The following is a 12,196-nucleotide window of genomic DNA, read 5'->3' as shown; positions in this document are numbered from 1 at the left end:
ACAAATACCTCCAAGCATTGCCCGACCATCCTCTGGAATGGATGTACTTTGGGCAGATTCCAATGGGCGTGAGATTCATTGAAGGCAAGTAGGAGGCATATCCGTTATTTCATGAAAGAGATGATTGCTACACTCTGATTCAGAAGATGTTCAACTGGGATACATACAATGTTGCTTGAATAACGTTCCCTAATTATCGTGTTCTCATAGCAACGTGAGGGAATGAGTATTTGTGTTCTGAAAGTCTTAAGTTGTGCTATGAGATGAAAGATTGGCACAACCTAGATCTTCCCTTTCGCCGTCTACATTCACTGAGGAAGCGCATGAAAAATTCATACGAGCAGATGCACAAGCCTTTAAGGAGAAACGGGTTTCGGAATCAGTGATCCCTATTATCGAGGGCAAGATCGAGGACTCTCGATTCATCTCAGGAGGAATCCTCTTCACGAACCTCGATCATCTGACCGACGGCACACTTGTCCCGGGTAACCCGGACCGCTACTACAGAGCGCGCCCGGAACAGCTCGACCGACGAGTCCGCAAAGAGCTTAGCGGTCATATTGTTCCTTCGACACAGCACGACCTTCCGATAGCTCCGAACTTTTTCCTGGCGGCAAAGGGCCCGGATGGATCAGCAGCGGTAGCTGGACGACAAGCTATGTATGATGGTGCACTGGGAGCGAGAGGAATACACAGTCTGCAGTCATACAGGCAAGAGAAACCTTCATATTTGGACGTATACTAACCGGATATCTTGATTCCTTCTAGATCATATACTTCTTGCACGTTCTGAGCGAGGAATTGAGCCCTCCAGCCTCTCAAACTTTGCAATCATATCGACATGGCGCCTAAGAAGTCGTTTCCGGGCCCGATACCCTTTCCCTTTTCTTCAAATTGTATAAATCGAGCTGACGAACCTCTTGCTGCCTTCGTTCCTTGATTTTATCCTGAGCCTTGGACATGACTATGGCAGATGGGGAATGCAGAGAATTCACAATTTTGCGCCTAGCTGGTTCATTGTCACAGTTTCTGAAAGTAAACTTCCTCCTAAACCTGTTACCCAGTTTAAATTCAGCGCAATGCCAATATCAAAACAGACTGCTCTCAGAGATGTGTGAGCGTCTCGCCCATGAGACTCAGTAGTCTGGACGGACTCAGTAGCTGAAGAGACCGAGTAGTCCATAGAAACTCTACAGTCTCAAGGGACCTATGACTCGGTAGTCTAAGGAGACTCATCACTCCAGACTCCGTGGTCTGTTCGCCACCAAACAGGAATGGCTTGCGGCAAAATGGATCGCATCGAAACCTGCCGCGGTATAAGTTTGTCCTGTTTCACAATTGGACGTCAAGCTCGCAAAACGATTACGAATCCTCCCCCTTCGCCCTAAATTCGAAAAAGGTTACCGCCGGATCGTTCAAGCAAACACCCTAAGGAAGCACCAAAATGGACTCCCAGATCGAAAGCCTAAAATTTAGAGAGCCCACCGGGAACCAACTGACTTGCACCAGCTTCCAAAAAGGGTCGCGAGCTCTAAAGGACTCGCGCCAAAGGAGGCCAATTTTGCTCCCATTTTGTAGGCGCCATGATTTCTCTGAAAGAGGCCACGGTTTCAGCAGAGGTGATTGAGAAATGAATGTTCTCTGGATGCTAAAATTTGACAACTATGTTTATTATCCACCCAATCATTTTAGCCAGGCGGATGCATGGTGGCTAGGCTGCAAATCAAGGCGACCAGCGATTCGCTCAGTGGGACTGACACCATGTTAAAAGGCTGGAAAGACACTTTCTGGAATGGAGATCGATATTGAAGAGATATAAATACCAGAGCTCCCCAACTGCTAACGTCTTCTTGTCATCCACTTCCCTTAACTGCAAGCAACATCCAAAAGCTGCCAATAACCAATCATGATGACCCAGAAGACTCAGATCCCTAAAAAAGGGCCAATCACAGAGCCAGAGGTTAAAGAATCAACAAAGAATCCGCCGCAGAAAGGGGTTATTTAAGAAAAGCCGAGGAATACTCTATTCTATGTGATTCGGATGTCTTCGTGATGCTTCGCACTAGACAGACAGAAATACATTTTGACCTCTGACTCCATAGAGCAGTGGCTACTGCCACTCCAACAATTAGTATGTTTGACTGCCAACGACTGTCATTGCATCCTTGCATTGGACTAACAAGAAGAGGAAACTATCTATCCGGCGCCAATTAGGAAGTCCTTGAAGGATGTGGGGTGCAATGACATCAATCCTAAATCAATGAAGCAAGCAGAAGAGTAACCAATTTGTTCAAGCTTAAGGTGTTCTTCTGAGATTCTGCAGTCATTTCAATAAAGCCTCAATGGTCACTACATAGACTTGATTGCACTTACAAATCCAAAGAAATTTAATACTTTCATGGTTCTTATGACCATTCATAAGAAGCATTTAGTAGGAATCACTACATAGCTTTATTTCTAGGAGAAAAATTAATTATAGCCAATTTAAGGCAATAGTAATTAACATCCACCTATTCTTTAATATTATATAAAGCAATCAGGTAATTCATCTACTTTGAACCATAATATTTATAGATCTTTTCCCTTAGAAATGATTAATGGTCAGATTTTGGCTCTATTTGCATTAATAGTCTTAATTATTAATACCTATTTACAATTCTCTAGAGATTAAAGATAAGTATGTTTCTTCCCTGAAGCTGCAAGTACTTAGGAATTTATATAAATGCCTAGAGTAATCCCATATTTATCCATGTTCTATATATCATCTGTCTGAATATTGTATTTGCTTTGAACCTTATAAAAGTAGTTATAAAAGTGACAGACTCAATCTAGCTGGGATTTTGAATCTGGGAAGCATTAATCCTTTATCTAATATAAGAAGAAATACATGGATTGCACTGAATAAATTTTAAAAGCCAGTCTTTACCTAGTAGCATTATATTGCCCATTATATAGAGGATTTGAGATGCCATTTCGCAAGCACAGGCATGTAAGGGAGGGAATCCTTAGAGATCTTACTTAATTATCCAATCAGCAAGGAATTCTTCTTATAAAGGACTTAGTCTTTGATGTTTTTCATGACTCTTGTATTAGCTCCCATAACTGGCTCATCTTTGCTGTAATGTGGTTCATGGTATGCCATATATATATATGCTGCAGCTCGTTCAGATGAAATTTTGCGTATATTCAAATCTTCTAGGGCCAATTTGATCAATTCCTTGCGATTTGCCATATTGGACTGCATAGGGTGGTAGAAAGCTTTGAATTTTAAAGACGCGTTTTGTCCCGGTGGCCCGGTAAAGGGGCCCATCTTAAATCAAAAATCAAGCGCTGATCGATTACCCGATTCGGTAATTTGTGCATAAGCGAGGAGGTCGGCGTTCGGGGAAGGATACCCCTGTCATCCGGTTGACAATTCAACATCAAGGCAGGAGGCGCAGTGCGGTTCAACAACATGCTCTCGATAGTATTATCCAATGCATTCAGAGGCCCAGAGTTCATCCCGCACTGTGACCACCAGGCTTAGTACCTCTTTCACATAGGTGAATCACTCTGCACGTGGTAGAAATGGTAGGGCCTACTAGGGAACGATGCCACGGCCCTAATTTAGCAGGTTTCCCCTAGCCAAGCGGATGCGATTCAGTTTGCAGGACTGAGATAATTTTCATTTGCCAAAATATTAGTTAAGACTGTGCGTTGACAGAAGTAACCAGTCACAGGGAAGCCAGTCCCACTCTGTACAGGCAAGCCAGGATAGCAAAGGGCATGTCGTCCATTGATTGTCAGCCTATCCATAGGCCTAGATCATCCGGTCAGCACCTCATGCAGACTACCTATATCGCTAGTGTTCATGGTGTCAGAAAGGATAACTGGTCACTTGCGGTTACTCTCAATTACTTTTGTTATTAGCAGTCTCCCTCCTGCCACAACAGTGGCTGCCGTTTGTCTCCTCCGTCCGTTTTCTCTCTCCCTGATTCCCCGAGGTCAACATCGAAGCCATGGCTCAAAGTCCACCATCCCAAAGCCGACCAGCTGAGAACAACCTGGAAGTAGATGTAAGTGTCTGGACTCTTACGCTACAAGGGATATCCCAGTAACATATTGGTTTTGTCCATTAGGCTGCTGCTGATACAGATTCGGCTTACAATCAATCGTGAGTCCCCTGATTCGAGTACTCAAGCTACAACTTTGCAGCCTTTGTCTGATGACCTGTTACAGCATCGGCACAACGAGCTATGTGTCGTCCCTCAGTTCAAGTATCAGGAACTATAAGTAATGCGAATGAGCTCTACCCTCCCGTCTACCCAGCTTGCTAAACAGACGACTCGTGCTTTGGTTACTAGATACGAGGTGAGTGCTCCAAGGTATGAAGGCTCAATAGGACGGGCACTGACAGTTCTTCAAAGAATGGCCGTCGTTACCATGCATATCACGAGGGAGCCTATATTGTGGTATAGACAGGCAAAATCATCTGTCAGGACTTTGACTAAGCTTAGGGTCCATAGCCGAATGATGAAAAGGAACAAGACCGCATGGACCTGGTCCATCACATCTATCTCCTCCTTCTAGGAGGAGAACTTTTCCTTTCACCAATCGATGAGAAACCTCAGCGCGTATTAGACCTCGGTACTGGCACAGGGATCTGGGCCATTCAGTTTGCAGAGTAAACATTGTCCCTTGCCATTCCTATCTCTCCTCCCCCCCCTGAAGGCTTATATTGATGTTGATATATAGTGAATACCCTTCTGCTCAAGTGATCGGCAATGATTTGAGCCCTATCCAGCCTCCCTGGTAACCACTTCCGCAATTCCCCATACTTTCATATTGCTTAAATAAGCAGTCTTTTTTTTTCTTTTTTTTTTTTAAAAAAAAAGCTGAAAGCTGATTTAAAAATCAGGGTCCCTCCAAATTGCGTCTTTGAGATTGATGACTTCGAAAACGACTGGTTATATCAGACCAAGTTTGACTTTATCCACGGCCGTGAGCTTGAGGGGTGTGTCGCCAATGAAGATCGTCTCTTCTCTCAGGCATTTGAACATCTAAAGTCCGGGGGTTATTTTGAATTCGCTGGTACCGTTGCACATTTCTTCTCAGATGACGACACTGATAAAAAGGCTGAGAACTGCCATTTATTTTTTAAGAATCTCAATCTAGCTGGTAATAAATTCGGCAAGACATTTGAAAATGTGCGTTTATGGAAGGCAAAGATGGAAAATGCAGGGTTCGTGGACGTGAAAGAGACTATCTTCAAGGTCTGGAACTACTTCCTCTGCCCTCATCTATACCCCGACCTTTTAGGAAGTATCTAATATCAGCTACTACAACAGCTCCCAATTGGTCCATGGCCAAAGGATCCTAAGTTGAAAGAGCTAGGAAGGTACCAGCAGGTTCAGGCAATCCAGGCTACTGAATCCTATGCACCAGCGCTTTTCTCACGCGTACTTGGCTGGAACAGCCTGGAAATAGACGTGTTAGTGGCAAAGGTGCGGAATGAGCTCAAAGATCCCTCGGTACACATGTATTTCCGTGTTTACATTGTGTACGGGCGAAAGCCTTGAACGGTTCAGTGTCTGCTGTCCGAGTCTGGGAACAAAGCAATCTCACTCACCTACGAAGCAAACCGTTGTGTTCTTCCATTTCTCCAGCTCATAGTTGCTTAGCCGACGAATATTATCAATGGTTGGAAATTGAACTCCTCTTTCGAAAAAAAAAAGCCTTTGCCGTGTAGAGATGACCGTAAATTTTGATTGTAGAAGACCCAGAACAAATTCCACATAGATCTTTGAAATTGCCCAGACAAGTTTACAGGACTTATTCCCAGTGGGAATCTCCAGAGCTAAGTATTAGATGACTGCCCATGGCCCAGGTCCTGTGGTCTGTGATCAAGTCTCCCTAATAGTCAGGTTACCAAGTAAAGTGTACTGTCAGCAATCCATGTCATTTCCATCGGCTCTCATGGTGTCGTTTCTGGATGAATACAAAAAGTTCTTGAACTTCACTCGATGATGGAGATCCTGAAGGGTATGTCACATGTCACCCATCACGTGGGAGACAGTCTTGGGATGTTTCTCTTCCTCTCTCTGCTGTCTGAACAATCTCTCGCTGATCAATAACCAGGTCCTCCCCCAGGCTATCTCTCTCCACCGACCGATCTCCTTGGTGGCCTCGCCGCCATCCGACAGAAAGCGACGGCCAACGAATACCCCAGTCAACTTGAGTCTGATACTGAGCTGACCCGACTGGTTCAATCGGCCAATGACGGCCATCTGAGCATTTTCTTATGCTCCACCTCCGTCTTCAGATTTAGGATCGACTTTCCTCTTGCGTCGATCTGCACTGATGAATTGGCCCTCCCAAAGCTCTGCAGTTTGATTGAGTTGATAGTAGAAGTAGTCTTTTCTTGCTTTCCCTCCTCGTACTAATTAATAACTATAATACCCTATAGGGTTTTTGGGGTATCGTTTGGAGGCAGCCATCCTAGGCTCTAAAAGTATTCTACCAATGCCTGGGTCTCTTTATATAAGATTAGCTTAGTCTAGTATTGATGTTCCTTTAGGATCTATTAGTAGTAGAGTGTGGGCTCCTATTCTTGTTAGTCAAAAGAGAGTATAGGAACTAAAGGATATAGGCAGCAGATAGGAGTGAGACTAATAAGAAACCTATTATAAAATTATAGAGCAGCAACAATATGGCGGGCACTAAGTAGATATCAAAGGTAAAGGAGAGTAGGGAAAGAGGAGAGAATAGAATAAGCGGAGGAGAGAGCGTAATAATACTATGGTATTATATGCTATCTTTGAATTGTATTTGTGGCCTATAGGACAGTCCCATCATAAGATAGAGGGGGTACTGAAAATGGCCTTTAAGGGTGCCATTTTTGGCAACTCGATAGGAATTAGAAGGGAACAAGAATAGAACCTCTATGAGTGAATGTTCAGTTAATCTTTAGGCCTGACATTTCCTTACTGTAGGGCGGCGAGACCACCCTAGGAACATCATGGATGTGAAAACGATTATATAATTATTAAATGGCGTCACAGATGGTCATTTTCAGCGTCGATTTTCAGGTATTATTAATAATCATATTCTAATTGTAAAAAGAAAAAAAATCCTGTCGGAGTTGAGCTCCCTAAAATCCAGCTCTACCGATCACCTGGAGTACTGCGTAACACCAACAGCCCTTACCCGGTCATGAGAGGCTGGGCTGGATCTGAACTTGACTTTACATATAAACCTCGTGCGGCTGAACAATTTGATTGTATTAATAATGTGAGCGATTAGAAGAAAACTAACTCCGTAGGGACGCATGCAATTATGTAGTGCGTGCACAGTACAAAAAGGAAGAAAGGACCACTACTACCTACATATATATCTACGGATATAAATCCTCTCGAAAAATCACCACGATTTTTATAATGTACAATTCTGAAACCTGACTCACTTTTCCACTATTGTTAACCATCGACATACTTACCACATACTCACATACATAATTACTCTTTCTGTTAGGTATACAAAATGACGATCCTCATCCTAGGCGGCAGCAAAGCCAAAACCTCCATCCGCCTCGCCTCTCTTCTGTCGACTCACAATGTCCCCTTTGTGCTTGCCTCGCGCTCGATCTCGGATTCGTGTCCCTATCCCCAGGCACTGTTTGACTGGATGGATGAGAAGACCTATGGAGAGCCGTTTGCTGCTGCAGAGAACAAGAAGATCAATGCACAAGATGATAATGATGATTCCGCGATCTCAGCCGTGTACATCGTCCCTCCTCCCGTTACCAACATGGTCCCGCCCATGAAGGCCTTTATCGACTTTGCTGCGAGGGAAAAGCGCGTTAAGCGGTTTGTGCTTCTCAGCGCGAGTTCCCTTGAGAGAGGAGGGCCTGCGATGGGCCAGGTGCATGATTACCTGGCCACATTGGCCACAGAACGTGGATTGGAGTATGCGGTTTTGAGGCCGACTTGGTTTATGGGTATCTCTCCCCCAATTCATTCTCTTCTTTCTTTCTTTCTTTCTTTCTTTCTTTCTTTTTCTTCCAAAGAAAGGAATTTATCGTCTATATTACGTCTCTGCAGATGTTTACTAACTGCGTGACCTGTGACATGCAGAAAACTTCTCCGAAGGCCACCACCAACAAACCATCAAAAACGAGAACAAGATCTACTCCGCCGCGCAGGACGGGAAAATCCCCTTCGTTTCTGCGGATGATATTGCGGCCGTGGCGTACCGCGCGTTGGTGGACGAGAAATCGCACGATACGGACCATGTCGTTCTTGGTCCGGAGTTGTTGTCTTATGATGATGTAAGTGGAGAAGATAGCACCTTTATACTTTATGATATTATCTGTTGTGTGTCGGGTTGAAGAAATATATGGGTATTTTGAAATCGATTTCTGGTATACTATATACAGCAGTCTCGACTATAAGCGCTGACACCTCGTTTCATCATCTAGGTCGCAGCCATCCTGTCTGACGTCCTAGGCCGGAAAACCACCCACGTGCACCTGCCAGAGGACCAGCTCGCCGCGCGCCTGGTCTCTCGTCTTCCGGAAGATCATGCCGCGATGCTGGCGGCCATGGACACGGCAATTGCCCACGGCGCAGAGAACAGGCTGAATGACACCGTGGAAAAGGTAACGGGCAGGGCGCCTAGGAGGTTCCGCGATTTTGCGATTGAGAAGAAGCAGGCTTGGCTCTGAGATCGCATTAGCGGGACAAAAAATAGGGTCTATATTTGGATACAATATGTATGCGGTATATACTCGGACACCAATTTGATAGTACTGACGCTGGGATCAGCTCTGGAAACACGTTGAATAATCAATCTTGGAGACCTAAATTCGACCCATTGAATGTCTATCTGTACTCAACTTGATTAGTGTTGTGAGAAGGAAAGAAAAGATCAAATAAGAGCGATAGGAAAAAGAGAGAGCAAGAGAGAGAGGGGTAGGAGAGAGAGGGGGAGGAAAAGAACAAAAAGAAAAAAAAAAGAGGCTACAAAGAGAAACAGAACTTAGCCACAACTAGACCGGCAATGTAATTACTGCCATATTGCGTATCGCTGAAAAAGATATTCGTCCCACGTTCTGCATCTGGGTGGTCGCCTATCAAATATAAACGGATCTTCAGTCTCAAGCAGGTAGGCAATATACAAATGGCGTGAATCCAGGGCCAAGTCCAGTGGGGACATGTTAAAGGCATCCCGCACGCCAACGTCAGCATCGGCCTTGAGAAGCGCTTGCACAATGGCAAACTGGTCACCGTTGTTCTGCGTGGCGGCGATGTGTAGGGCCGTCATGCCCACGTTGTCAGGGAGATCTGGGTCTGCCCCATAGTCGAGAAGCACCTCAACGACATCAACAGTCGTCCCGCCGGCGGCCATGTGCAAGGCGGTCCGTCCATTCAATCCGACCGCATCAACTGCGGCCCCTTTGTCAAGGATCGCGGCCGTAACGAATGGCATCCCCATAGAGGCCGCGAGGGCCAAAGTCGTATTGCCGCTACTCGGGTCCACGACGTTTATGTCGGCTCCAGCGGCCAGCAAGGACTCCGCGGCTTCTTCATTTAGGGACCTCAACGCCTTCAACAGGGGCGTCTTTCCGGCGTTATTGGTGGCATTGACCTGATTGTTCAGACCGCTTTCGAGAAGGACATCTACGACGCCCAGGTGCTCATTTTTGGCTGCAGAGTGGAGGACGTTAGCGCCTGAGCCGGGATCAATCTCGAATACATTTGCCCCGTGGGAAACCACATACTGCACCGTTTGTGCGTCACAATGCCGTACCACTGGATGGATCACACCCGGTTGTTGGACATCAGCACCAACAGAGACGAGATGACGAACCATTGCATCGTCGGCGCAAATTGCGGCGCAGGACAAGGGCGTTGTTCGCGGATCGCAGACGACGGCCAGGGACGGATCTGCTCCTCTTTGTAGGAGCAATTTCGCCACGTCATCTTTGAAATAGAGAATAGCGAGATGGAGCAACCGAAGGCCCTGAATGTCGAAGGAATTAGGGTCGACCCCCAGGTCGAGAAAGCTGCGCACAGCGCCGATCTTCCCAACGCTAACTGCTTCACATAGTAACGCACGAGGTTGGGGGACCGAAGGTGCTGGGGCCCGCACAGTAGGAGGATTACTATCAAGATCAATGAACTTGAGATACTCTTCCCGACTGGGAAGCGCCAGTCTCAAGCCTATTCGACGGAGGGAGGAGCGTAACGTCCGAGCGAAGCCGACGCAGGTCTTCGACAAGCTGCTAACGTCATGGTAATCGAGGTAGTCTGCGATACACAGAATCAGTTCGGAGGGCAGGCTAGAGAGACCCAGACGGGAGCGTAAGATCCGAGCGGAGCTGACGCAGGTTTTCGACAGGTTACTCACGTCGTGGTATTCGAGATGGTCTGCAACGCGCAAAATCAGCTCGAAGGATAGATCAAAGAAACTGGTCATGATTAGTTCGTTATTTAGTCGCGATCACTAGACTCACGCTGAATAAGAACGAAAAGGAACAAGAAGGCAACGAATAAGAATATCGAAACGCGGTCTGTACAAGATCGAGAATATTGATCTGTTGTCTACGAGGTAAGAGATCATGAAGATATATAATGGAATCCACGGACTGATATATCGCAACAAATATGTAATCGATATACGAACCTGACGGCCATTTTCAACAGAAGGGTAAAAACGGGCAGTTATATAATGGGAAGACAACGAACATGGAGAAAACAGACAAGCGAAAAAGAAAGGAGAAGAGAATAAAGGAAAAGGTCAACCCTTTTCCAAGAATAAATGATTGTAATGAGGATTGGAAGCCATTGTTCTCCAGTCCCATTCTCCTTCGTCTGTTGATAACTCTGGATGGCCGTAGCCAATGTCATGCTGTCTCACAGCACCGTTAACAATGAACTAGAATCCCAAGGTCTGTTTGTATCTTGTTTGTTTCTGTTCTGACAATGATATTGATCCAATCGATCGAAAAAGAACGTCCTCTGGAGACGCCAGAGGAGACAAAGAGAATCCAAAATAGAACCATCATCAGGTATCTTATTGTCTCTGTCTTTCTCCATGTCTGGAAAACAACAAAGACCATCACAATAAAAAAATAGAAGAGAGAGAGAAAGGATCGCTCAAGACAAGCATCTCACAAATGGCTCTCCCCTTTCTTTGCCTTTCTTTATTCTTCTTTGCCTGTGCATGCACAGTACTTTATCGACTACAAAACAGGGAAAAGTCAGCGTTTTTGACAAGGACTTGTTTTGAATTATTGACTCCATACCTGTTTGAAAGCCAGAAGAAACGGTCGCTTTCTATAACCCCATCCCAAGTATGAGTCATGTCCGATTTGATTGAGGCTAGGATGATCTTTTACCTTCCAGGGTCCGGTGGAGGTGTCATTGTTGGTTCTCTGTTCATCCCTCGTTTGTTGTGCGGTGTGAGGACGAGAATGACCTCCTGCCTGGACAGTTTTACCCTTTTGGGGGACTGACTCCGGCTTTCCCTATTTGGGGACACCAATCCCGGGCTTGGACTAATTGTGAGAGAGCACGATTGCTCCTACCTCCTACCTCCTCGAGCCTCGTGCATCAGCAGAGTAGCTGATTCCAAGCAAACGACCATTAGCCGGCTCGTTCTACTCCAGGCATACCTACTCCTGCCGGCTCAATCGCGTCTTCCCTCTTTGATGGACGCAGCTGCGTCATGCAACCGCCGGGATACAGTACAAGTCTTCCTCAGACATCGAATCGAGTCATGGCCGTTGAAACAAGGATAAGGGCTACTATTCGGTGGGGAAAGAAAGCAGGTTAGGTCGCTCGTTGGTATCGCTCCGGTGATACGATCGTCTTTGTATGGACCCTTATCAACCTTTCCAGGCCCACGGATCGCCCACCGATCTGGGGCTGTTGGTCCACGGTTCACCATTAATTATCCACAGAGGTACGGAGTACGGCATACGCAGGAAACGGACCAAACTATGGATCCCAGTTTTTCCCTTCCAAGACAAGATAATAACTGATTAGCGTGGCAGGATGTGGAGAACGAGATACTGGCTTATCGCTGCTCTTTATCGGCAATGCATCTCCTCACCAAACGCGGTAAAAGCATGGAATGGGACCACGTCGGAAGGCCCCCTCGAGGACATTCGCTGTCTAAACGCTTTAGTTCTCGATGCATGACTTGATTGGGCTCC

The 12,196-nt window shown here is 45.9% G+C and overlaps 3 protein-coding genes across 3 annotated transcripts; 2 read left to right on the top strand and 1 right to left on the bottom strand.

Moving 5' to 3' along the window:
- Window positions 1–3,998: 3,998 nt before the first annotated feature.
- VTN77DRAFT_2800 (uncharacterized protein) lies at window positions 3,999–5,558 on the top strand (the record flags this gene model as incomplete). Its single annotated transcript, XM_069418680.1, has 9 exons — window positions 3,999–4,055; window positions 4,119–4,153; window positions 4,219–4,272; window positions 4,344–4,350; window positions 4,407–4,451; window positions 4,506–4,663; window positions 4,735–4,791; window positions 4,898–5,252; window positions 5,328–5,558. The coding sequence occupies 9 exons, from the start codon at window positions 3,999–4,001 to the stop codon at window positions 5,556–5,558; spliced, it is 999 nt and encodes a 332-aa protein (XP_069282281.1).
- Window positions 5,559–7,518: 1,960 nt separating this feature from the next.
- Window positions 7,519–8,701, top strand: VTN77DRAFT_2799 (uncharacterized protein; the record flags this gene model as incomplete). Its single annotated transcript, XM_069418677.1, has 3 exons — window positions 7,519–7,975; window positions 8,112–8,305; window positions 8,456–8,701. 3 exons carry the CDS (start codon window positions 7,519–7,521, stop codon window positions 8,699–8,701), a joined length of 897 nt encoding a protein of 298 aa, XP_069282280.1.
- Window positions 8,702–9,042: 341 nt separating this feature from the next.
- On the bottom strand, window positions 9,043–10,455 carry VTN77DRAFT_2798 (uncharacterized protein; the record flags this gene model as incomplete). Its single annotated transcript, XM_069418676.1, has 1 exon — window positions 9,043–10,455. The coding sequence occupies one exon, from the start codon at window positions 10,453–10,455 to the stop codon at window positions 9,043–9,045; it is 1,413 nt and encodes a 470-aa protein (XP_069282279.1).
- Window positions 10,456–12,196: the final 1,741 nt, after the last annotated feature.

Source organism: Rasamsonia byssochlamydoides, assembly GCF_041956645.1.
Source record: "Rasamsonia byssochlamydoides strain NRRL 3658 unplaced genomic scaffold VTN77scaffold_2, whole genome shotgun sequence".
In the NCBI taxonomy this organism is placed as follows: domain Eukaryota; kingdom Fungi; phylum Ascomycota; class Eurotiomycetes; order Eurotiales; family Trichocomaceae; genus Rasamsonia; species Rasamsonia byssochlamydoides.
This window is presented reverse-complemented; position numbering and strand designations above follow the sequence as displayed.